The sequence below is a fragment of the Struthio camelus genome, chromosome W, assembly GCF_040807025.1.
Source record: "Struthio camelus isolate bStrCam1 chromosome W, bStrCam1.hap1, whole genome shotgun sequence".
Lineage (NCBI taxonomy): Eukaryota > Metazoa > Chordata > Aves > Struthioniformes > Struthionidae > Struthio > Struthio camelus.
This window is the reverse complement of record NC_090981.1, coordinates 18,729,108-18,755,522: the sequence shown is the minus strand read 5'-3', so window position 1 is coordinate 18,755,522 and position 26,415 is coordinate 18,729,108. Positions and strand designations below refer to the sequence as shown.

Here is a 26,415-nt window from a genome sequence, read left to right as displayed (position 1 = left end):
TATACTGAAATAAGCGCGTATGACTCATTTTTATGTCATTTTATTGAAAAAATAGTACTAATTAAATGTTTCTTAAGCTGCAAGAGAATTGTATGTTTGCTGTGACATTAAGACTAGACTCACCCAGAAACATAGTTCTTTGAAAAATATGTGTCCGTTTTCAAAACTGTAAAGTTTTTTTTTCCCTTTTACTACAAGACAAGTTTTTCCTAACAACAAGAATTTGTAATACAACTGCTAACTCACACATCTGCCAACCTTAGTCATAGCTGAGTTACTCTTACTGTAAGTTCTCATAGAGAACAGATCATTACCACTAGCAAGCTGGATGGGTCAAGGCCATAATTCTGCTGTCAATATTGGAGTTCTGCTTTCCCTTCCTTTTCTAAATCCCAAATAATGCTTATGCTCATTCTGCTCCCAAGCATTACTAAAAAGAAAAAAGGAGAGGAGGATTTCAATTATTCAAATTCTTAGTAACACTGATGATGCCATTTGGTGGAACTCAAGCTGCACAAGGAATCATTTTGGTCCCACACATCCTAGAGTATCCTTCTGTATTTACATAGCCTAGTTCAAATACTGATTTTTTTAAGTTCTGACTTTCAACAACTATCCATTCTACAACGCGTATTTGAACCATCAGTCACACAAACCCTATGCCTAGTAGTAAAATCCCTGAAACTAAGAACTTTCAGGATAAAAAACACTTTTTTTGGCTTCGGGATTTTTTTTTTAATCTCTTGCTTTATAAAATGGATGCTACTCACAGCGCTAAAGCCCACCTCAAGAAACAGTTTTTATACTTACCAAATGTCTCAGACACATCTGTGTATTTATTTTCAAAAACAGGCCGATTGCCACTCAGCCCTGCTGTCGTGAATGCAATCTGTTAATTATGGAGGTGTTGCCAGACCTGGAGCGATTATGAGACTATTCATTCTGTTCCCTCAAAGATATTGGCAAAGATTCTAGTTAAAAGTATCTTTGCTCTGGACCTCTTTTCTCCTACATTTTTTTTCTCCATTAAAAAGGTCAATCTTTCTGAAAAAGGAGGCAAGAGAGAATTCTTTATTTAATGCAAAATCACTCATGGATTAAGACTCCTGGAATTAAACCTACAAAACTCATGAGGAATGAAAACCACATTTCCTTCAATAGCTGTTAACGCAGAGGTTTGTCAGGCAGATGTTCCGAATGGCACTAATCAAGTTAGAAAGCTTTTGAAAGGGCTCTTGAGTTTGTAAATTACATCCTCGAAATAAAATATTTAGAATTGGGAAACTAAAGACTAGGGTGACTGATGTAAAAATAGATACAATGGAGATGAATGCTGACAGTTAAGGAGCCAACAGAAAATATTTTTCTCCTAAAAATCTCAGTTAGTTCCTTCATATGTTACTGATGTGTTGCTGATAAACCTGTTAAGACTGGAACTATACTTTCTGATGTAGGTCAGAAAGCACGTCAAAAAGGAAAGCATTTCAAAAGAAAATGCAAAGGCAAGATGTGATAGAAAGCACCTCGCAGATTCTGGTGTCCAGTCACATGGGAAAAGGAGCAGAGAGCGCAAGAATTTGGATGTAGCTATACAAAGACTCAAGAGTTGAACTCAAAATAGTCTACTTGCATTTTTAAAGGCTGACTTCTTCCTCTTACTGTATCTGCCAGAGCTGCGCTTCATGCTTCATACTGCAAGGTTACAGACCTTTGTCAAAACCCTGCATGCACCAAGAGGCTCTGCGACCTCCCCCCTCCCAGGGGTTGGGCAGTCTATGCTCAAGGCCAGCTCTGTAGGACCGCATCCTTGCTGGTGAGAGTGCTGTCTCTGCCTGCCTTGCCATCACCCTCACCTGCCAGCTTGCATTCTCTGGTCGAACAGCCCACTCATACAAAATACACTCTGCAAATGCAGTCATTTCTAGGATCATAAGATAGACAGCTCAGAGGGTTTTGCAACCCATAAGGGCAGATGCATTAGAGAAAAAAAAAATACTAGTTACAATTCCTTGAGGCCCCTTAATTGAAATATTGCCATTGGCCAAATGTAGCGTCTTCAAGTAGCTGACTAAGAATCATAAAAAACTGGAGAGAAAAATGGCAGCTATTGCAAACTCAGTTCTGTACTCAGAATGTGACCGCAGGGATGACTTCAATTTATCTTTGATAGCTGAAATGTTTCATCATCTTAACTACTGAAAAGCATCAAATGCTATCCTTGTTTAACTGTAAATGTAAACTACTGCTGTAGTTACTACAGAAAGGCCTTGCAGTTTATAACTGGAGACAAAATATGCCTTAAAACAATGAACTAGATCGCACAAGAAAATGAGTAGCTTTTGTCATTCTGTGCACACAAAATCAGAATCACAGAACAGTTGAGGTTGGAAGCAACACCTAGAGATCATCTAGTTGAACCTTCTTGCTCAAAGCACAGTCAACCAGAGCAGGTTGCTCAGCATATTTTCCGGTTATTAAGAACAAAATAGACAGTACAGTTTGAAGATCTGAATTATTCTTATTTGTGGAAGTGTCATGCCCTATAACAGGGTGCTAGGTGTCATTTTTAAAGACACAACGTCCACAGGAAAACATATCTTTCAACGTGGAAAAGGCTACCACAGTGTACTGAAGGGGAGAGTTTGCTCCTTACGCAAAGAACTAGTCTTCTCCCCGTAACTGTTCTTTTCCACCCCTAAAGGTGATCTGCACCCTCTCTCCAAAAGAACCCTCTTCCTGAGGGAATTTATTGCTTTAGGATGATGTTTAGGACCCCAGGCAGAGACCTGTGAACTTCCATACTGTACACGGTCAAGGCTCTCCACATAACTACTCAGAAAATCTTGCTGATTCTACCACAGCTATAATCAATGGCCATACATGTAATATTGTATCAAGTGTATACTATCAGGTATTACTACATAAATATACATATATACACACACACATATTTATTTTGCCTGCTGTGCAAAAGGGAAAAACACAATAGCTGAGAACAAAGATTGACTTCATGCTTTAGGATCCTGTGAAAGAGATCATAAAAGCAGAGCTGACAACATTGAAAAGTTAAACTGAACTGGTATCCACTGGATTGTGAATAAACCGCTCATTTACAGGGATAAAAATGTTAGAAGTTTAAAAAACTTGGCTATTTGGGGAATCTAGATTTGTCTGATGGTTCTCTGGGAGTCTGTCCATCTAATTAGATAAACTAGAACAGCCCATAACTGCTAATAGCATGAATGAAGAGAAATAGGTGTCATTTTAGATATGAGACAGCACTAAAAGGTCCTGCCTGCTAGGCAGCATAAGCACTCTTAAATTTCAGCACAAAAGGTTTGCTGAGATTGTGGAAACTCAACAGAATCAGCAGTTACCAAAACACTGCCGTTCATAAAACATTTCTGCCTTATAAACAAAATTAAAAAGAAATGAAGCAACCTCAGAACACACAATGGGATCAAGGAAATCAGAACATTTTGCTGAACTGGGAGGAAATTACACAATCCAGTAAGGGACTGGCACAGAAAATCCATTCAAGAATAGCTTGTGACTAAGGCTTATTTGATCCAAAAATGTGCAAGTCATTAAAGAAGTAAAATAAACTGAGGGTACAGACAACACTAACACCTGTGCCTTCGCTATGGCAAATGGTGTCCTATGTGATCAAAATTTCCTTATTTAAAGAAAAAAAAAAGTAGAAACTCAAAAAACCAACCTTCCAGCACATAATGATGATGCAAGAGTGACTGCAAAAGAAAAAGATCAATCATATCATAACTGAAATGTCCTAAGTTTTCAGGTTCATCAACAAGCAGGTGGCAAAATGTATTCCACCAAGTATGACGTACTATCTCAATCACTGCTTAATTTAGAAAATATTGTTTGCTTTTTTTTTGTAAGAGGAATGAGTAAGACTAAAGTGGAATTTGTTACACATAACTGCAGTATCTGTAATTTCAAATAGTATTATCGGGGGAAAAAAAAAGAAAAGAACTTGGTGCTACTGAAGTTTATATGGAATAATTCTTACTTTGGGCATTATCCTAGAAATGCTACCTTGTTGCGAAGAGCACTAGCCAGCTCTTCACAACAGGGAAGGAAGAAAGTCCTCCTATTTGGTGAGATTCTGTCTAATAAAGCGTATAATTTCTGTATATTTACTTTTTTATTTTTTGGTAATAAACTCGCCTCAAAAAAACTTGGTTGAATTTTTGGACAAACAGCAGGTATCAATTCAAGTGATTCTGCAACCTTAAAACAAATAGCAGTAATACTTGATCTTGAAGAAGAAATAATTCCTGAATTTTGTCAGCTTTGTCTGTTGTCTTCTGTGATTCAGAGGAAGGTAAATGGTAATCAAAACATTAGGAATGTACTTTAATAGGATGATTGTAGTCCATTAATGCCAGTAATGAACAATGTAGTTACCCATATTGGTGGAAATGTGAGAGTTATTAACATAGTTGAAAAAGGTTTAACACATTTTGTTTTCACATATCACACTGAAAACAATCATACTGTCATCTGCTGAGTAATGCTTTTTAAAAGAAAAAACATTTTTATCAATATTGTTATTACTGCCACATTTAGTATCCTGTTCCAACTGTTATTACATACAAAAAACAATTTAGGATATAAAAAAACAGCCTAAGTAACATGGTACCAAATTGATTATTTTCAGTGACACTTTAAAACACCTATCAAGCTGCAAAATCAAGTAATGGATAGAGATTTGTCCCAGTAATGCACTTTTTACTTTCTTGTAGTATTATTACGTAGTGGACAATATTAAAAACAGAAATAAAATAGCCTGAACACTCTTTACAAAAAGTACCTATCTAGCTTCATGTCACCATCTCCCTCCATTTCTACAACATTGCCCATACTGCTTATAGAGTTGGGAACACTTACGTACAAGCTGTGATAAACAGGGAGGTGTGCATATGACAGTAGAAGAAGCAAAGCTAAGGACATTATCAGTATTAACTCATTTCCAAATCTTTCAATGAAATAAAACTGAAGAGGTGGAGAATGTTTTCTTCTTCCAGGAATTCCAGGAGCTGTTTGCCAGTCAGACCTAATTTCATCTACACTGCTGCAAAAAAGTCTCTTTGAACATATAGGGTCAACTCAGCTAACTAATGTGTTACCAGCAAAGCTTACATCTATGCTACACTTGAGCTGCCTGATCTCAGGGTCAATGTGAAGTCTGGAGCTCCCCAAAGACTCAGCCGCTCCATATCCAAATTACCGTTACAGAAAATTGTAGCAGGAATACAGACGTCTCTTGGAAAGGATCTTGTGCCGGTCGGTCTTCCCAATGTTGTTAATACGGTGTTGCTGCAAGGGCAGATGAGATAAATGGAAGAGGCTGAGCCAGGCCAGGCCAGGCCAGACTACAATTGGCAGCAGCCTACAGCATGAAGCATGAGCCTGTGAAGTTCTCCGCCCTGGAGTAGCAGCAGAATTACCACAGAGCCAGCACCAGGGACGCTGTCTCAGACATGTGACATGAAGAGCTAGAAAATCTGGCTGTAAGCCCAGTTTCAAGGCTAGTTTTAAAATGCAATGTAGATCTAACCAGACATATTAAAGTCAGCACAGATCAGTTGGGACTGCAAAGCGAGAACTGCAAAATCAAGCCATTTGGGCTGAGCCGTGTGAAAATGTGGTTGACTGTCTTCCTATTGGCTCTATTCTGTGAATTGCAAGTAGATGAGATGCTAAAGAGAATAATTTTGAGCTGTAAGAAAAAATGTCAGCTCTCTGATTTTAAAACTACTTCACTTTGGACTTCCAGAGCTCAAAACTGCTAACTGTAGGACATGCCGTACCATTCACATTGTTCTCAGTGTTAGAGAGGGCATCGCCAAAGCAGTAGTTTTTTCTAGGGCTTATTTTATGATGTGATTTTATAGTAATTTTCAACAGAATATTATGTGGAGTGTGTAATTTTGTCAGATTTCATATTCCACTTTGTTCTAAAAAAGGTAACCATATAATAAGGGTTTCAGACAGACTGAAATAAATATGTAATATAAAACAGGAAATGTCCTTCAGAAACTTCAAAGTTGAGAAACTCACATACCTTCATCCAGAAGTTATAATTCTGAACTGGGTTTGTCTTACAAAAAAGTAAGTATTTCCCTTTTCTTTACTGAGTAAGTTGTTCACATTTTAATGCCTTGAATTCTAACCTTCAATCTGAAACCTAATGCGTGGTTCTGCTTCATAAGCAGACATAGCACGAGCTTCCATCTTTCTGACCTTGTCCATACTAGCTCTTGATAGAGGTGCTCTTTAACTGCTGAAAAGGAAAAAAAAAATGCTTTCCAAAGGCTACAAATCAGATGAGCTTGTGCAGTTCAGCTGGAGGAAAAGAAGGTCTCACTCCACTCAGAATGCCAGTGGAGTCTTAACTTGTTAGGAGAACTTTATACAGGCAGAAACATTTCAGAATCAGGATAAGAAAATCTGGCCTTCAGTTAAAATCGTTGATACTCCAATAGATTTTAATGAATTTCTTTATAGTACGTACTGTATGTACTATCCAAGAGGCATATCTGCTAAGACTATATCCTGCTTTTTTTTTTTTTTTTTTTATGACTTTGGCATATGCCGAGCTTGTAAATGTAAGGTTTGCAGCATCTTAAAAAATAGGGTAGAGATCAGCGTATGTGACTTCCTAGCAGAAGATACAGTTCTCTGAAATAGGTATGAGGGCTGATTACACATTACTTGCTACACGAAGTGCCAAAGAGATGTGTAACAACTTCTCTCACACAGTTTTGTTGCTCAAATTGGGTACAAATTACATCTTTGCTTTAGCCCCAAACAATATCAATCACTGGACATTTTCCTCATGCAGTGCCTCATATACCCCCTACTCTGTGACTCAGAAGCAAAAATGTCATTAAAAAGAAGCTGGATTTTCTAGGCAGGTTACAACCTCACATTCATGATGGTGCCATACAAGCTAATGAAAACCAATCTGATCAGCCACTGTCACAGGAACCGAATGACTAAAAGGCACATGAAAAGTCAATGAACCTATAACCAGCCAGCAACACTTAAGAACGTGTCTCTTCCCAAGTTTCAGTGTTTTAAAGTGCTACTTTGAAAAGCAAAGACAAATAGAGGTGGAGGAGGGAACATCTGTAGTACGACAGTGAGAAAAATCACAGTAAGATTTGCTTACATCAGAAGTCTATTCTAGTATGGGGCAGTACAGTCTTAAGTTCAGAAGGCTATTCAAGAAGTATTTAAAGTGCTTTCATTTAAAAAAATAAAATTACATGTGCAAATACTGATGCTGCCTTTGCCAGGAGAAAAGAGTGAATTTGAAATGTAAAAAAGTTCTGGGTGATATAGTAACAGAAGAGAGGAGTTAAGATGCAGATAAAGGCCAAGGTGAGGCGTCACTTGGTAGGGTCACATAGGCTGTGTAGTAAAAAAGCTATTAAGTTTTACCTTCCTGTGTGTGCTGGGATCAGACAGTTGTGCTCTCCTCAGCTGCAGCTTTTTTCTGCCACTCTCCTGGCGAGACCTGGCATTAGCAAGGGAAGACGGGCCCTCTCTGTATATGTCTGGGTCCAACTCCCTCTTTGATCTCAGATGGGGAGGGGGGTGACAGTCAGGTGCAGTAGAGGAGACCTTCATACAGATTTCAGAGGAATCTAGGTGTTATTGCCTTGCCATTGCATAAACCTAAATCTGTTAGTGAAGTGTTTTCTGTTACTTAAGTTTGAACCTTGTCAACATACCAAAATATTGGTTATATATTCTGCATAATAACAAAATAATTTGTATTCGAGTATATTCATTGTAGACAGCAACTGTAGAAAGGTAAGAACTCACTATGGCATATTTTCTTATTAAAGATAGCCCTATTCATTCCAAATGGAAACAAGATGCAGATTTTAAGACACCATTAATCAATAAAACCACTACCCGTGCTGTGTTTCAAAAATATATTGAATTTTAGAATGACATTCAATTAAAATAAAGTACAAATTAAGAACTAGAAACCAATTTAAGTCACAGAAAATAAATAGAATTCACTGAGTATTGAATTTGTCACCTTTTCATTTGGAAAACTGGAAATGATTCAAGTTAGCTAATGACTGGGCCATAAAATTGTTCACCCTGTGTGCCTCTACAGTAATAGCATTAAGTGACTGTCTGTATTCATAAATTAAATCAGCAGAACAGTAAGCATGGACAAATAATTAAAATAAACTCTGAACCTTGGTTGCTGGATATTTTTATGGCTGGCAGACAAGGTGGAATAAAGTTGCATATACTCCACAAAAAGCTCTTATATATGTATTTCTGGAAGCAAAAATTTCTGTTTTCTCCAGCTAAATATTTTCACATATGGGACTGGATCAAACGTTTAAACAGAACCAGATGGACTGGATCTCTTGCATTTTCACTGTTAAAAAGAAAATATTTTTTTTATCAAAAAAGTGTGTTCTGTTAGACTGACAATATCTACTTTGGAAAGCAGGTGCAAATTCTGTATAAACCCCTTGAGTTCACTCACAGCAAATGAAGGCAGAATCAATGTATATTTTGGATTTGCAATTGAATCTTTTTCAAATCTTACTTCATATAACTTCTGCCTAGAAACAGTGCCATACAACTTGCATGTTTCTCCTGTAATATGCAAAAGCCATAGCACACTTGTTGCTTGGATAGCATGTAAAATAATCACTTCAAGCTGCTTGAGCGTCTGGCAAATACGTTGGTATGGAAATACGTCACTGTGAAGGCCTACTTATGCTTGTACTTTTGAAATTAACTCATACAGATAGCATATTTTCTGGAAAAATTCTAGTGAAAACAGAAAATGGTCATTCTCTGTGAAAGCCACAGATTTCCAAAGTCAGGAAAGCGTGTAGCACGTAGACGTTTAGCTAGGTGGACATCCATTACATCCACCATGACCCCTCCATCTGCCTTATGGTGCTGCCATTGCACTGGGTAACACCCAAAAACATCTACTTGAAATTGCAAGAGAACATAATTAAGGTGAAGTTTTCTTTCTACGAGAGCAACACGCTGCCCAAATCCTCTCCCCCCCAACACACCAGAGCACAACAGAAAACATGGTAACAACAGCAAAAAGTAGGTCAGTGTTTCTACCTGCTGTTCTAGGCTGTCACTCAGGCAAAAAAAAAACGGTCGATGAACCTGGAAATTCTGTAGCAGAGGCCAGGTCGGAAGGGACAAGGCCTGGAGACAGGAGACGAGAGTCACCTCCTAGCGGCTTCTGTGCAAACCCAACTGCAGCTTCAGACCCCTGGATACATCCAGCTTCTCAGAAATCAGCATTTCTGAAGAAAATAGTTGCCTTAAACCTCAACAACTGTCTCCCGTGACAGGAGAGCAAGGCACCACTCCCACCCTGGGCCTATGCCGCGGCTGGGGCTGACACCCGCTGCCGAGGGACCAGCTGCCCTCGGGCCGCACCAACAGGTCTCCAGACCGCTAGGCCCCTGGGTGAGGTATTTCCCCTACAACACACGCACAGAACTAACAACGCGCCTGCTATTTAAAGGGTGCCGCGCCTTCCCGCACCCTATATTTACGGCTCCAGCGTGAGGTGTTAACGGTTCTCTGCCTGGGCACCTGCCATTAGCGGTAGCGGCGCCCCAGCCCCACGACGCCCCCCCGCCCCGCTCCTCACGGCTGTGCCCGTGCCCTCTTCCCCACCGCCCGGGGCGGGCGTTCCTGGAGCACCTCCGCCTGTTTCAGAGGCGCCTCTGCCTACGGGACCCGCGGGCCGGCAGAGCCCGGGGCGGGCAGTGGCGGCGCGGACTCGGGGCTGCGCTGCCTGCTGTGGGCAGGGCTCTCCCCAGCCGGGTGGTGCTCTTGCCTCGCTCCACCTGCCCCCTCCCCCCCCCCCCCTTCTTATCGGCCGAAATTTGGGCGAAGGGCTCCTCCTCCCGCCGCCGCCCGGCTGTGAGGGGGAGGCACCCGCTGCCAGAGGAGGAGGCGGAGCGGCGGCGGCAGAGGCGCTGCCCGCCCGCCCGACTAAGGCGCCCCAGCGGGCGCGCCCCGCGGCCCGGGCGTGCGGGGCAGGGCCAGGCCCCATGGTGAGGAGGAGGAGCCGCAGCCGGGATTGGGGGCCGCCGGCGCCGCCCGTCTGGCCGGGGGGAGGAGGCGGCAGGAGGAGGAGCAGCAGCGGCGGCGGCGCCGGCTGCAGCGAGCTGCCTCGGCTGCCCCTGAACATGGCGGCGGCGGCGGAGGCGGCGGCGGCTGCTCCGGCCGGCGGCGGCGGGGGCTGCTCGCCGGCGGCGGCGGGGGGCGGCGGCGGCTCCGTGCCGGTGCTCTTCTGCTTCTCTGTCTTCGCGCGGCCCTCGAGCGTGCCGCATGGCTCCGGCTACGAGCTGCTCATCCAGAAGTTCCTCAGCCTCTACGGCGACCAGATCGACATGCACCGCAAGTTCGTGGTGCAGCTCTTCGCCGAGGAGTGGAGCCAGTACATAGACCTGCCCAAGGGCTTCCTGGTCAGCGAGCGCTGCAAGGTGCGCCTGGTGCCGCTGCAGATCCAGGTGAGAAGCCCCTCGGCCGCCGGAGCCCCGCGGAGCCGCTCCCACAGGTGCGGGCGGCCGGGCACCGCCGTCCTGCCGCCCCCGGAGCCTCGCGCGGAGTTTGGGGCGCTTTCGTGACGCGCCCCGTCCCGTCCCGTGTAAATACGAGCCTCCCTAGCGCTGGGCGCGCACCCGCGTGGGCGTGGGGTCCTGCCGCGGCAGCCCCCTGGGCGGGAGAGGGACCGTCCGGCCACAGCGCTGCTACAGCGCCCGGAGAGAGGGGGAGAGGCGAGGCAGCGGCGGCGGCGGGAGGCTTCCGTGCTGGCTGAGGAGGGCCGGGGAAAACGCGAAGCCGCGAGGGAGCGGCGCAGCAAACCTACTTTTTTGTGACTGTTGAGAAACACTGGTTGCCCCCAGCTGCGGGGGCTGGTGCGCTCCGCGCCGCCTGTGTCCCAAAGCCGCGTTTCGGGTTTTTGTCTACTGAATGAGCGCCCGTTTTAGCCGGTGCATGAGGAAGTAGTACAAGTGGCCGCGATAATAAGTACTGCTCCTTTAAAAGAGGCTGCTGGTGTTACTGGGTTTAAACTAGGGACGACGTTGTTAGGTGGAGTGGAGCCGAGGGGAGTTTACTACTGCACACGCAAATGTCGCTCTTTCGGGAGGGCTCTGCCAGAGCTTTTTTTCCACAGGTTGTGGGTCCCCAAGATCTTGTGTCCGTTCTTGCACAAAGCAGAGCTCCTTATGACTTACAGATTCACAGCTCACTAGTTTTGTTGCCATAAACCAGACTGCCAGACAGAGTACGTGTGTTTCATACTAAGATACCTCTCTATGCATCCTGGAGGTTCATGCCAGTGATGCTGTAATAGTTGCACTCAAAACAAAATTGCTATCTCTTTTCTTTCTTCCAACTTCAAAGACTTCACTTTTTTTTTTAATTACAAAGTTAGCATTTTAATAACATTAAGAACACACTTAATTCTTAGGTAAGAAGTTTTACTTTGTCAAGCCAGAACTATTAATATTACAAAAGTGATCATAAACACTGAAATATTGCTAGCCTTCTCTTCATGTTTCCAAAAAGATCTAGTTTGTGCTGTTTGTATACTCTGCTCAGTCATAGTGCTGTGAACTCATAAACTGTCAAGATGGCTTTTTCACTTACACTATATCTCAAAGACCCTTTTGAGGCCCCCCCCCCCCCCCCGCTTTTCTTAACCACATGCTGAGGAAGGATGGTTAGGAACATCATACTCATTTAGTAGCTTATTTTGCCATTTATTATTCATTTTGTCATTGCTCACTAATTGTATTTAGCTTAAAGCTTTTCTTTTGTGTGTTGAAAACAGAATGGATGGGGGTACAGCTGCAGAAACTGGAAAGGATAGTCCGCCCAATTTATAAAAGCAGTTTCAGTGGTGTGATAAGTAAACGAAGTAAACAAAGAGCTTAAGTAGCCTGATGCTGTATCAGTGATGCAGGTCAGAATTTTGTTTCTTATTTCTATGCGCAGATCACTGTTCTGCAAAGACTCTCTTGCAGATTGCTCTCTGTACTGAAACTGTAAGTGCAAGCCAAGCATTTGTAGCAGGATGTCCATCTTGATAATAAAGGTCAGTACTGGAACATTGAATGAGAGCGCATTCTCGGAGCGCAAACACACTAACACAGCCTTAACTGAACGTGGGGATTCGGGATGAACAATTTAATGCATAAACTGTCTAATCGATTAGCTGCTTTCACTGATCCTATTGCAATCCTATGACAATGGCAACTGTTGATATGAAAAGGGTAGTACTTGTAGGTTATTTTAGTTGCCTCTTTGATCTGTTTCAGCAGCTGAGAATGAGGTGGAGACATCATAATGGTGTCAGCTCTCCTTGAGCCATCAGCAGGTGCTCAGAGATCACTTGATTTGAGAACACTTGCTCTAATACAGTCACAGCTGCTCTTTCTAAGACCTTTAGATTCTACAAGATGCATGGGATTTACTGATGGGAAGGCTATATTTTCTCTCTGTATCTTAATTCATGCATTGCCACTATTGTATGCCTTTTTCCTGAGAATTTTTCTGCAGTTATGCATCACACAGGTTTATAAACTCTGAATGTGGTACAGTCAGTTGAAATACCATTTTGAACGCCTTGTGAAAGGCACATCCTTTCCACACTGATGTGATTTGACTTGCATATTTATAAAATATACTGCTTTTTGAAATAAGATGCAGCATCAGTTTTTGTAGACAAATAATTAGAGTATTTTTTCTGTGGGTTTTTATGAAATATCTATATATATTTAATGATAAATGACTTTTTAACCCATAGGACAGTAGCGTTCATGAAGTAGAGCAACATTCAGCCATTTAGATTCCTTTTCTAGGTAGACTTTTATATGGAAGAGTATATATTTTGTCACAATAGCTCAAGAAATATCAGCACCAAATGCTGTTTGACTGGAGTATTTCAATTTCCTGTCTTTGCAATGCAGGGAGGTTGTAATCTCACTGAGAAATGACCATATGTTCCCCTCCAAAAGCCACTCTGCGCAGTTCAGTTTAAGGCTTGATCTACATAGGGATATTTGCACTAGGTGTTTGTATTCCAGTCGTATTTGGGCATTTGTGCTGTGTTCAGATACACACATTTTTAGTTATGCTGGCACAAAACAGCATCTCAAGGTTTTAAGCGCTATCTAGCGTTAGGCAGACTGAGGTTGCAATAAACCCTGATGTTCTATTTGGCTACTAATCTTAAAACTTCACAGCCATATACTTGCAACAAAGAGGCAAGTTTTCTTTGGCACCCTTTGGTGAGGCGGGTATTTACTTATTGCTCCAGGGACTGAGTACTAACAGAAGGGAGCTGTTTACTTTTCAGGGAGTTTACATGTATTAGAGCTTTTTAAGAGAATAATATTTATACTCTGGGAAAAAAATGAAGCTTTGCTTTGGCCCCTTTTAAATCTAAATACTATTAATTCTAAATACTGTTAAATAGTACTGCTAAAATATTGTGTTTTGCTGTAATTGTTGTAGCCTTCCTTAGAGAACAGGAACAGTAAGAAAAAAACAGTTTGGAGATATCAGAAGGAAAGACAAGTATGTTTGTTATGGCCACGTAGTAGAGGAGTTCTAGCAGCACTGAAATATATGGCAGATAGGAGGAGGATATTCCACTGTAATTTTCGTAACTTCAAGGTGACCTCTCTTCAGTAATAGTTGCAGCCTACATTCTTAAACTTGTAATCTTAAGATGCTTTGGCTAAAAATTGAAATTATTGAAATAATTACTTAAGGTACCTCTATGTCAGATTGTTTTTAAAGAAACCTTAATGTCTGCAGCACATCTTACTTGCCTGGAAAAGCAGCTTGGAGAATTGTACTTAATTATTGCTGAAAGATAAGTTAAAAATCTGTGTATAAGTAGTTTTATTTTAAAACGTCTAGTATTGCTGCATTCAGATGCTTCTGAAATACAAATAGCACTGACTCAGGAACCTTAGGCTTTTTTCCAGAGATCAGGAAAAGCCAAAGTATAATTTGCTGTATACCAGTCAGGTGCTTTGGATGGAGAGTTGCATTGCTTAAACTTCTCTAAAAGCAGTTGTAAATTCTGATATGTGGTTGCTGATGTTAAATACAATGTGTTTAAAAGCAGTGCCTGAAAACTTAGTGGGGGAGGGGGAAAAAAGGACTGGAAAAAAATAGGAAGATAGCTTCCTTCAAATCCAGATGCCTTCTTAGCATACGTTTAATCTGTGCTATTTTGATCACTTCTGACTTTATTAAAGAATCTAGTATGATCTTAGTACAAACATGCTGTGCTTATCTAACTAAATCTGTACTTTTAAATGCTGGTTTGCCTATAAAGGTCTGCATTTTGACTTAACATAAAAGAAATAACTTCCTAAATTGAAACACTTGTAACCTATTTTCCTGTGAATTACATTAAACTGAATTGCTTTGCTTTTTCTCCTTGTGAATGATGAAAAGCAAAACAAAATCAAATTTTATAGATGTTTTTAGACATAAAGGAGGAGAAAATATACTTGGCTTCTCTTCGTTGTTGCCTTTTTATTCTGTCTTTGAAATATCAAGGCTGCAAGGTGCTCCGTTCTGCCATTTTAGTGGATAACCTTGGCAAGAGATTAGTAAGGTGACTAGTGATGTCACATGAGACTATTTCTCAGCTTCAACTCTCATCCATCACAAATAGCAGGAGGAAAATTGCATTTTGTATGTGTAATGGTTCCCTGAAGTTTGAATAGGGGAAGTACAGGTAAAGAACCCGCATGTATGAATATTTTTGTAAAATTAATTCTATAATTAGTTCATCACAGTTGCATTTTGTGTAGTTAATAATAATCAGCAGAGATCAACTAGACCTAAAAAAAAAAAAAAAAAAAACAAACCCTGTCCTTTCCGACCTAGGCCTTTTCTAGAGTAGGATTTAAAGCTGTATGTAACTTGTGGAAGCATACCTTTAAATCCTGGTCTGGACAAGGTCCTAGAGATGACTTCTTTAGCTGGGTAAAAGAGCTGCCTCAAATTACCTTGTCCTGTGACATAGCTCTTCCAGTTTTGCTGTAGGTCGCTTCCAACTGGAAGGAAGAAAGGCCTAATAAGTAAGAGGGATGGAGGGGACATGAAATAAAACAGATGAAAATGGTTATATACGATGTGGTGGTAGTTTAGATTATTATTATTATTTAACCAATTTAATAGCATGGTGGCTGAGTAGATGTTATATTCAGGGTGAATTCTGGCAGCTACCAAGCAACTGCTGTGGCTCACAATCCTTGCTAGCCCAACCTGCCTTTTTATTTGAAGTAAAATTAAACGCATGCTTTCATGTCAGCCAAGAGTTTGCCTCCACCCTAAACTTACTTGCTGAATTTTGCACTGGACTAGTGCAGGCATGTTTTCAGCTTTGCCAGTCTGATGCTGAGGCAGCAGTGTTTTCCATCGTCACAGTGACTTTTGAGGTAAAGGTGTGTCAAGGACCTAACTCTATATGACAGTGAAAGACGAAACAGCAAGGACCACCTTTGAGGGAAAGTGAGTAGTTTGGTTTTTAAATGTGTCATGTAATCCATAAACAAAAGCTTTTCTTTATGCATAGCTAATAATTCTTATGAATTTTATGGAATCCGTTATCCACTATCTATGAAACTTAATTTTAAACTATTTCTTGTTGTATCCTTTACTTCTCCAAATGGGCTAGTCAAAGTAATAGAATGGCATCAACAAATGTTAATTTTGATTTCACCCTCTATTTCTTTCAATTTCTTCTTACTCTAGCACTGTGCTGCATGATTTTCATTGCAGACTTCAAGTTAGTAAGAAATTCATAAAAATGAATATGAGAAATACTCGTTAGACTTCCTAAAAACTTTTCTGTAGAAAATCTGTCATTCCAGCTTTGTTTAAAATTGCCCCGATATAAAACTGACGTATGTAAATTAAAATTATGTTAAACCAACTTGATAATAGAGGAAAGCAGTTGTAAGGCTTTTGCTCCTGCTTCCTGTGATGTTTGTCATAAACAAATGGGATTGTAGATTCAGTGGAAGTCTGTAACAAAGATGCTCACCGATATTCTAATCGGAATTATCTTTAGTGTTTCACTGTCAAAATGGAAGAATATTGAACTGGTTTCTGTAAGATCTGTTTTGAGTCTGATATTTGTAAGTCTTCAGTCATACAAGTCACTACTGAAATTTAGGGCAAGCGCTGTTTTTGCAGAAGATGCCAAGCTGGGAGGAGCTGCAAGCATTTGAGAGAACAGGATTCAGGATTTTCTTGACAAGTTGGAGAAACGAGCTGACATAAGATGCGGTTCAAAACGGGAAGAACGCAGCCCTACACTAAGGTAGAAATAATCAACTGCACAAATAAAAGCTGCGAAACTGTTCAAGTAAAGATTTTTGAGGTTATAATGGACCTCAGGAGTCAAAGCATCAACAACTACGATAAGAGCGAATAGCATACTGGACAGTGTAAACTGAATAGAGCCTGCAGAGCTTGTGGATTGATTGATCTTCTCTGAGGCTTTACTAGTGCTGAGTATGGGTAGAGAAGTACTACTGGGGTAGTAGTACTGGTTGCACCACTTCAGGTTGCAAATTGAAAAGGCCCCCAAGGAGAGCAATGGAAATGATCAGAGATGTAGGAGGAAAGATTGAAAGTATTAGTTATGCTTTAGAATAAAGAAAAAATAAAGGCTAAAGGGAGACCTGATGCAAGTCTTGAAATATGTAAAAGGGAGCTATGCATGATTGTACCTATGGAAAAGGAAGGTAATGCTGCTGTTCAAATCCACTGTAGCTAGAACTGGAAATAATATTCTTGAGTTGTGGCAAAGGAGCTATGAGTGAGAAAAAAACTTTGAAGTAAAGATAGCTGAGCTGTGGGGTGGGTTGTATAGGTGCTATGTAAATTATGTATCGCTGGTGGCTTTTAAAAATGGGCCAGACTAGATATCTGTGAAGAATATTTGAGTTTAGTATATCCTTCCGTATAAGCATGGGGTAGACTAGGGCAACCTCTTGAAAACCCTCTAGTGTATTCATACTTGTTTCTCTGCTAAGGATGCTAGTGTTATCTGTTGTATTGGGTGGGAAGGTGTATACTAAGGCAATAGACTGACTCCATGTAGATCACTCTACAGTCCCATGATGGTTTATAGTAGTTCAGAAAAATTTTTAAAATTTTTAAGTGGTGAATTGATTTATAGAAGAAAATAATGGTCTTTTACATGTTTCCTGAGAAAAGACACACTTATAAATATTGTCTATTCCAATCACTCTATTTTTGCTGCTGAGCAGTAGGAAAGGTAAATGTCATGATTAAATATTCTGATACTAGTAAGTGTCAGAGTTAAAATGGATTATAATAGTGTTCACTGTGGTGTTTAATTGTACTTTAATACTTCCCTCCAGCTGACTTCTGTGTTCAAGCATGTAGATGGGTGGTGCTCAAGAGTGAGGCAGTTATTAAATATTTAAAGCATTCTTGGTTCCGAGCCTCATTTATTACGCAGTGTAGAATCTCAGAAGTGATAGAGGGGATGACTTGAGGTCATCTACCTCAGCCCCTGCTTCAAGCCAACATTCAATCAAATCAGCCCTGGCTTTGTGTAGCTGAATGTTGAAAACCTCCAAGGACGGAGGTATCGCCACTCTGGGTACCCTATTTCAGTGCTGCTCTACCCTCCTAATGAAAAAATTTCCCTAATATCTATTCTGATCCTCTTCTGTTTTCCTTTGACCTCAGTGGATCCACTACTAGAACATCTGCTTTACAATCACTACTGAACGTTATTTTCATAGCTGTGCGTGATAAAAGTATTGCCATTTCACAGAGGAGGGCTTGAGGAACTGTAGTTATGAACATTTACAATTTTGGTAGTAATGGCATCTGAGATGCAGGAATTTACAGTTATAATGCACCCCTTTAAAAAAGCATAACTTAGTCTTGTATAAGTGCACATAATCTTCTCAACAATTGGAGCAAGCCATTCCGTATGCTTGAGCATGGCTATTACTGCCTTTGAAATTGAGATTAAAGATCAGAGACATAACGATGAATTAATGAAAACCTTAGGAGTAGAATTTAAGGATTCCTAATTCCCTCTTCTCTCAGGGTATATTACTTGTAAAGTAATTTTATTTTAGTTTAAAACATCTCAACCTCAATTTCCAGAAAATGTGTTGTATGCAGTTAATGGCTAACCTTCCTTTGGCAAGTAGCCAGTCTGGTTTATCACTCTGGTGAAAAGCTCCTCAGTGGATGTAGTTTCTCCAGAGCTGCCTTACCACTAAAGGATAGTATGTTGCTGCTTTCTTTTCCTGTAGTCTTCTGCTTGAGCCTTACCTTTGCTTCTACAGGTAGTGCAAATTTCATATAAATACAAAGCACTTCTCATGTGTGCAAAAAATGCCGTCTCGGAAAACTAGAAGATGATTTTTATCATTAATATGTGTTCAGCTCAGTTTCTGGTAGTAATACTAGCAAGCTTTCTCTGCTTTTGTTTTAGCCTTTGGACTTTCATCAGGCTTGAGTTAAAAGATCCTCATAGAGTGAGGAAAGTGACTACCCAATGAGACTGCTGAAAAGGGTTCTATATAAGATGCTTAGAATGTATAATGTAGAAGTTGATTTTTTTTGTTTGTTTTTAAACTTTAAGTTATCCTGATCTTGTTCCACTAAGAGTTGCAGATTTTGAAATGAATTTGAGGAATGTAATTGAATTGTCAGTATTTGTTATTGTATTTTTTTCCAGTACTTCAAGGTTTCTTTTATTTTTTAAAAACCTTTAACACATACTCTGGGGCAGAGTGCTCCCATGTCCCCCCACCTTTCAGAGTCCGGAAATTTCCACACATATTTGACTTGATTTGCATGTGTTTCCTGCTTAATAAAGTCATGATTACCTATTGATGACTGTAGTATATGGCTCAATATCAAGGCAATGCATTTAACTGTAGGAGCATACAAAAATCAGTCTTGAAAAACCTTTCTCCATCTGTTTCTGACTTAAAGTAAAAGGAAATAAATCCATTACCTGACAGCAGCTTTGCAAACTTTCTTCTGCTTCTCTGAAAAATATCTTCATTACTGTTAAAAAAAAATTCTCTGTATTTTCCTTTTCAGATGACTACTTTGGGCAACCTGACACCCTCAAGCACTGTGTTTTTCTGCTGTGATATGCAAGAAAGATTCAGACCTGCCATCAAATACTTTGGTGATATCATCAGTGTAGGTCAACGGCTGGTATGTTTGTTTATTTGTGGTAGCAAATTTTGATCACACATGTAAATCATTATTTTATACAACAACCGGTTAGTGGGTAGTTGATTTCAAATAATGATGTCTGTGCTTTTCATTCTTTAATCTTTTTTGTGCACTTTTTCTCTTACAGCTCCAAGGTGCACGGCTCTTGGGAATTCCGGTTATTGTAACTGAACAGTATCCCAAAGGTCTTGGCAGCACTGTACAAGAAATTGATTTAACAGGAGCTAAACTTGTACTTCCCAAAACAAAATTTTCAATGGTATTGCCTGAGGTAGAAGCAGCATTAGCAGAGATTCCTGGAGTCCGCAGTGTTGTCTTGTTTGGAGTAGAAGTACGTGCCCTGCCATTCTTGTACTGTTTTCTGATATTATATGTTGGCCAACAATAACATTAAGCATTGATTTCTGCAATAAAAAAGTAAATTTATATTGCTCAGATATCTTCTACAGGTTAAATTATTCTTTATTGTGCTAATTCTCTCTAAGATTACTCATAAAATGTAAAATTGGACACTTGTGAACTGATAACAGGCTGTTATCTCATACTCAGCTGATGTTTAAAACTCACACTGAGGTTACTAGTAATGTCATGGGTGGAAAAAATACGTTTTAACCCTAACTATGTACTCCAATTGAGGATTGTGCTACTTAGGTTTTATAATTATGATCTGTTGTTGTCATTTCCCTCCCCACCCAACTGCCCCCCAACCTTCCTGACAGACTCATGTCTGTATCCAGCAAACAGCATTGGAACTGATTGGCAGAGGTTTGGAAGTTCATATTGTAGCTGATGCCACTTCATCAAGAAGCATGATGGACAGGATGTTTGCTCTTGAGGTAATGTTTCCTAACGAAATCTTTTTCTGCCTTGGATCTGTATGTTAATTTCCATTTTTTTTATAAGCTTAAAAAAAGTTCTGAAGTCAATGACAAACAGACAAATGGAGACTTGAGAAGAGGTGAATGCTGTGATTCTCAGAATAGCTTGCAGGATAGAGAAGGCTTAATGATTTATATTTCCTTCTTAAATAATGATTTAATATGTAGAACCTCATTGTGATTGTTTTATGCAATACAGGTTATTCTAACCACTAGCTTGTTAGGATTTTTTTTAAAGGCATTTTTATCTGTACAGCAGAGGACGTTCCACAGAGCTTTTATTGTTCTGAGTGGAATTTGTTCTGTTCTGCTGTCTAAGTTCCTTGAAATACAACGGGATATTTTAAGTGATTGTTTGGAGCTCCATTTTGAATGTCTATCCCTCTCTCTTCTTTATTAGTATGAATTAAAGCTTAATCTCCACAATCTTTAGTTATATTAAATACTTCCCCCCCCCACCACCATGAGCTTAGTCTAAATGTTGAAAAGTAGAGATAGATATAACCAAAAAAGTACAAGCCTGTGCAACTTTGTGGTAGCAAAATCATGCAAATGGTTTTATGATACTGTACTCTAACTTGCCTACAGGCATCATTGTTGAAAATAAAAAGTTGGTATATACAGGTATATATTGCAATTTTTGTCTCAGTTTCTAAGAAATTTTTGGAAATTAAAACCAACAGTAGCTAAAGCATTTTATGCTGTTTTCATAGAATCAGAGTTGTAACTTCTGAATCTAATGAACAGGACAGTTTGGGGCTAAAGGACAATCATCAGCCTGTAGCATTTGATTAAGCTCCCACTTAATCAGTCACGGATTTTAATGTAGTCTGTCCTGTAATGTATTGCGATGCACATGGAGCGCAAGAATGGCTGAAGTCATGGACTTCCCAAGTCAATGCAGTGTAGTAGTAGACAAAACAAATACAGAAAAACAAAACTGAAATGTTTGCCTTGTTCTGTATGTGTTTGTGTGTCTTATCACCTATACAGTGTCTGCAAGCATAGAAATCTGTTTAGAGCTTGAAGTGCTAAAAAGCTTTGCTTTTTTCTAGTCAAAAAGATAGTGATCTTAAACATAATTAATTAGTTGCAAAAACTGTAATCCGGGCAACTTAATCAGGGCTGGAGAAGGTAAGAGCTGGACACATTAGGGAGTAGGAGACCAGGAGAAGAAGGGGCACACAGAATATTAATGATCTTGATTTACCATGGTGGTATTTTATTAAGAAGGTGGGTAAAACATCAAACCATTGGAGAATTCTGGTTTAGACTAACTGTACAGCTCTACTGACAGTTCCTAATCTTGTTCTTATCATTCGTGTGTCAGGGGATGGCTCCATTTCTGGTGGACTGAGGTAAAGCACCCTGGGCTGTAGTTCCCTGGAGCTGCCTTATCTTTTGTAAAGATGGGTGTAATATTTGCCTTTTTCCAGTAATGGGGATACTTCCCTGATCACAGTGACCTTTCAAAGATGGTAAAGAATGACCTTGCAGTGATTTCAACCAGCTTGCTCAGCATCCTCAGATGCATCCTGTCTGGTCCCACATTTACCCTCAGTTCTCTGTTTTCCTTCAAGTAGCATGTCTTTGGATGACTGGGGAAAGTGGCTAAAACACTGCAGAAGTATAAAAGGAAAAAAAAAAATCAGTGTTCCTTTTAACAAAATTTGAGCTCCTTCCATATTGTGAATGTTAGGCTGAAGGCATAATTTTCTCAGGTGCAATTTAGCTTATGATTGTAGTGATTCTTTAAATTGTATATGCATGCTCCTAGATCTGCTGTTGGTCAAGTATTCAAGAGTCCAGAGTTCAGCATCCATATGTGCCACAGATCTTGAGCATTACTTTAGGCAGATTACCTCAGATTTCTGGTGTTAACGGTATCTTCATGCAATGCAGATAAAATCATTGGTTTGTGATAATGTGCTTACTGTGCTTATAAAGAACGTATCTAAACAGGTATGTTAAGAGGTACAGTTTAAATTGATAGCCAAAGCTTTCAGGTCTGCCTGAGGGCAGACTCTGCCTCTGCAGTGTGCTTAAAAACAACAGAAGACAAACTTGCAAAAAAGAAAATATAAAATTCCCATTTTTAAAGATAATTCAACCCAGCTGGTCAGGGTTGTAGCTACTCTTGATCTCTGCCCTATCTGATAAAGTTGTGTGTTATCACTGGCTGGTCTTGCACAGAGCAAATTCTGTTCCTGTTGGATTTCTTTACTATTCTACACTTGTTCTAATTGTTTCCTGCTATGTAGACACAATGTATGTTTATTTCTTGTGTCTGAAAGAGGATATTCTAAGAAAACTTTCCCTGAAGAAGGTCACCTAGTATGCTTAGTAATTGTATTTCTTCATGTCTAGTAATTGCAGAACTATATAAATTGTACTTATTCTTAGAAGTAGAGTATGAGTCAGTGCCAGCATTTTGATGTGGTAAGTTTTACCTTTTAAAGAAAAGACATATTACCATTTAAGAAAAAGACAATTATAAGAAATAGGCATGTCTTAGAAGGTAGTGTTCCTTAGCGGTCTGTTTTATTATCTGTATTAGTTAATGTGAAATTCTGTGTTACTGGAGATCAGCTTAACACATTGTCATGTTTCATTTTAATTTTCATTTTCTTTTGAATGTATATGTGTTTTAAATGTCATTGTACAGAGTAGAAAAGCTGGGGGAATTGCTTTGTTTCAGCTTAAGAATATTGTAAGACTTACTGTCATCATCACATTTTAGAAGGATTACTGTGCATAAACCTGTATTGGTTACTTTATCATTATATAGACTAGTGATAGTGGCTTCCTGAAATAAATATGGTAGTCATTAAAATTAATTTTTCCTCATCAGTTACTGTGTAATGGAACAACTAAGCAGCTGTGATCTCCATCTGCCCTAGAAAGGGCAGACTAAAGGAAAGATTCCTTTAGGAAAGACGCTTCCACCTGAAGAAGTACCTGTTGTATTTTCTACCTCTTACCCTCCTTTGGGTCTTTCAGGACACTAGCTGCATTAAACTTGGTGGAACATACAGCTAGGTAGAGAGCAACAAAGGGAAAACTGGATCCATGATAAATTTCACTGACTAAGTGTTTGTATGATTGCTGGGAAGCTGATGGAAGAGATCAGCCTTTACTGAAAGATAACTCTGCTATATAGGCAGCAACTATAGTCTTAAAAGTCTGAAAACTTTGCAATGCACAACTTGAGCTAGGCAAAGATCTGCTTAATTGTGCACTTATGAAATCTAGTAGACCTCTTTCAATTTGCTTTTTTTGTTGAAGGTATTCTGTAGTCTTTAAGATGATCTAACTCAGGAGCTACTTAAACTGAAATGAGATGTTGGTTAAAAGTAACTGTTGGAGTATTATGATATAAGGTCTGTAGTAGAGTTCTACTCTCTCTCTCCTGAGATTACTGTTACTAGTGTGCTGTATAAATCTGAAGACCAAAATGCTAGTATGTAACAAGCTCTGAAAAAAATTCAGTTGAAATTGTATTTCTTGATTAATGCCTTTATCTTGGACTTGGCTATTTTCTTTTTCCCCAGGTCTTTCAGATCTCCTGCAAGAGTGGAGAAAGCTATCCTCAAGAGTGTACGGGGGAGAAAGGGATACTAATAGAAGTGGGGTGGGTCTTGTGAAAGCTTATGTATTAACTGACTTGGAAAGAATCCGTTCCAAGTAGGAGGTCTCTTCTGTAATCCAGGACAGCCTTTTTCTCCCATGAAGTCTAATAAAGCAGAGCAGTCAATTTCCATCCTAGTTTTATCAATGGCATTGTTAACAAATGCTGGCATGGAATTGGTAATACTTTTATTAATAGGAGATCTTTTTAAAAATGACTTCTTCCCATCACAGTGCATATTCATTCACACTTACAAGTATTTCACATTTTTCTCTCTGCTCTTTTCTCTTGCAGCGTCTTGCCCGTACTGGAATTATAGTTACTACTAGTGAGGCTATATTGCTGCAGCTGGTAGCTGATAAAGAACATCCGAAATTCAAAGAAATCCAAAATCTCATTAAGGCAAGTGCCCCTGAGTCAGGGCTCCTTTCCAAAGTTTAAAGAGGACATGGTGGAAGAGAATTGTATTGTCTCCTTTAAGGATGAAGGAAAGCTGTAAGCGCACATGCACACATTCTTTCACACAAACTCTGGCAGAAGTGTATAATTAAAAATTGACGTATTTGTGTTTTCCTTAGCAAAAACTGTTTGGTTATACTTCTTGGTGCCGGTGTATTCTGTTCAGTCACAGCTGTCAAAGGTTATGGATACCATAGGACCCTTTTGTCAGATTTCCTATTTATTTAAAAAAAAAACTTAACAGAGGTGCCTGCAAGTCTATTCTGTATCCAATGATTGTAACAGCTCAAAGTGCATATTTCTGTGAAACTTCTTCATTGTGCACTTTGTAAAAATGTATTGTGGTATTATGTTCTACTTTTCTATTAGTAGAAGATAACTATGTATTGGATAAACGTGATGTGATAAGCTCTAATGTTCTACATAAATGAAACTATTTTAATAGAGCATAAGTTAAAAAGATATGTGGACTATGTGTGCATTTCTGTTCTCTAAGTTAAAATTTAAATACTTTGCTTGTTCAGTAGACAAGACACACAGATCAAGCAGCAGTTGATATTTGATTGCTTTAGGTAGCTAAAGCGTGTATCATGATTTTTGCTTATACTGAACTTATGACTACCCAACCTTCTTTATTTGACAGTATGCATAAAAAAACCCCCCCAACCCTGTCATTTAACATGACTGATGTAAAGTCATTCAGAACTAGCAGAAGATTACCAAAGGTTTAAATTGCCATTTCTAACCAGTTAAAGAACAAAACTTTTCAGCTTTTAATACTAAATCTAGTGCTACATTTAAATTTACTTTTTTACATGAGATTTAATAATCTTCATCTGATTCACTCATATGGCCAAGGAAGCTCTGAAACAAACCTCAGCTTCTCTAGATGTGTGCATAGTTTTGTAGGCTGCAGTTGGAGATATAATGGAATCTGGCTGAAGAGTGTTGGTCAGAAGAATAGCATCTGTAACTTCTTGATATATATTTTCTATCTGAAAACAAACTTTTAACATGTGACTGTTCATAAAAGCACTTTCTTCATGTTCTAGTGGCTTAAAAATGCTATATAAAGTTTACAGGGCAACTGTGACATTTATTTTTTTAGAAGAATTCTAGAAGATGTCATACTGAATGCTGATCTCTTTGGTAGAAAACTAATTGCAATACATATATTGTTTTAACTTGCTTGTTTTCCCCACAAGATGGCTCTAAAAGAATTGTTTCAGAGAGTTATAACCTTTATATGTTCAAAGCAAATAAAATGTTAACATTTACTGTCTCTTATGCTTGTGGTATTTATTAAAAAGCAAATCCTGAAAGCTTAGTTTACCTGAGACCTTATTCTATTTTGTGCAGCTGTGAAATTTCTGTAGATGTCATGGGAATTTTGTGTAAAGATCAAGAATGGATAATGTCCAATAATTCTTGTCTTGTGTCTTGTTATGGTGTTATTTAGTGTTCCACAGCTTCAGAAATGAACATTATGCTTCAAGTTAGAGGCAGGGAGGGGAGTTCAGTTGAAGAATCCTTGTCCTATATCACTGACCTACTTTTACCTTCTTTTCTGGTGTATTAATCATGTTGCCTAGCAGTGTAAAGTCCACTTATATAAATCAACAGCTGTGCACAAAAATGCCTTAAATTTCTTATGAAATGTTACTTTATTTTATGTATTTATGTTACTTAAGAGTTAGTAACAGAAGGAAAAAATGCTAATTCTTTTTTACATACATTTATTTTTAGAAAAATGTTTCTTCAGTACCAAGTACATAATTTTTGAGGCACTTGAATTTGATAGTGAAAAGTTACTGCTTTTATGCTGACGTCAGCTGGAGAGATGTCACAAGTTGCTTTCCACAAAATCCTTTCCTAAAGTTTTTACTGCAAGTAAGATCATCTGGGGACAAGGTGTCACTAGAGAGTCTTTTAAGCAATATTCTCTGTGATGATTGTAATATTTATTTACTGTTTGCATAGCTTTTTCTGGGGGGAAAACATTTTTTTCCTCAGGGTCCTCAACTTGTGGGGGTTTTTCCATTAGCTTAAAAAAAGGGGGGGAGGGGAATAACCGAAGTGTTATTCCTTAAAAATGAGCTCTTAAATGTGAATTAA

At 39.3% G+C, this 26,415-nt stretch overlaps 1 protein-coding gene and 1 long non-coding RNA gene across 2 annotated transcripts; one reads left to right on the top strand and one right to left on the bottom strand.

The window, feature by feature from the left end:
- Positions 1–197: 197 nt before the first annotated feature.
- Positions 198–10,075, bottom strand: LOC138064077 (uncharacterized). The gene is made up of 4 exons (XR_011137323.1): positions 9,748–10,075; positions 9,151–9,240; positions 7,474–7,656; positions 198–6,310 (listed from the first exon to the last, which is right to left on the bottom strand). It is a non-coding gene; the product is annotated as an uncharacterized lncRNA (long non-coding RNA).
- On the top strand, positions 10,065–25,582 carry LOC138064076 (isochorismatase domain-containing protein 1). Its single transcript, XM_068924954.1, has 5 exons — positions 10,065–10,562; positions 19,195–19,314; positions 19,463–19,666; positions 20,055–20,171; positions 24,136–25,582. Exons 1-5 carry the CDS (start codon positions 10,101–10,103, stop codon positions 24,280–24,282), a joined length of 1,050 nt encoding a protein of 349 aa, XP_068781055.1. The 5' UTR covers positions 10,065–10,100; the 3' UTR covers positions 24,283–25,582.
- The last annotated feature ends 833 nt before the right edge of the window (positions 25,583–26,415 follow it).

Excerpts from the sequence above, each read along its gene's own strand:
- LOC138064076 (XM_068924954.1), top strand. The coding sequence starts at position 10,101 with ATGGTGAGGAGGAGGAGCCGCAGCCGGGATTGGGGGCCGCCGGCGCCG. Across the intron at positions 19,315-19,462 it reads TCAGTGTAGGTCAACGGCTG|CTCCAAGGTGCACGGCTCTT; the intron begins GTATGTTTGTTT and ends TTTCTCTTACAG. Across the intron at positions 19,667-20,054 it reads TTGTCTTGTTTGGAGTAGAA|ACTCATGTCTGTATCCAGCA; the intron begins GTACGTGCCCTG and ends CCTTCCTGACAG.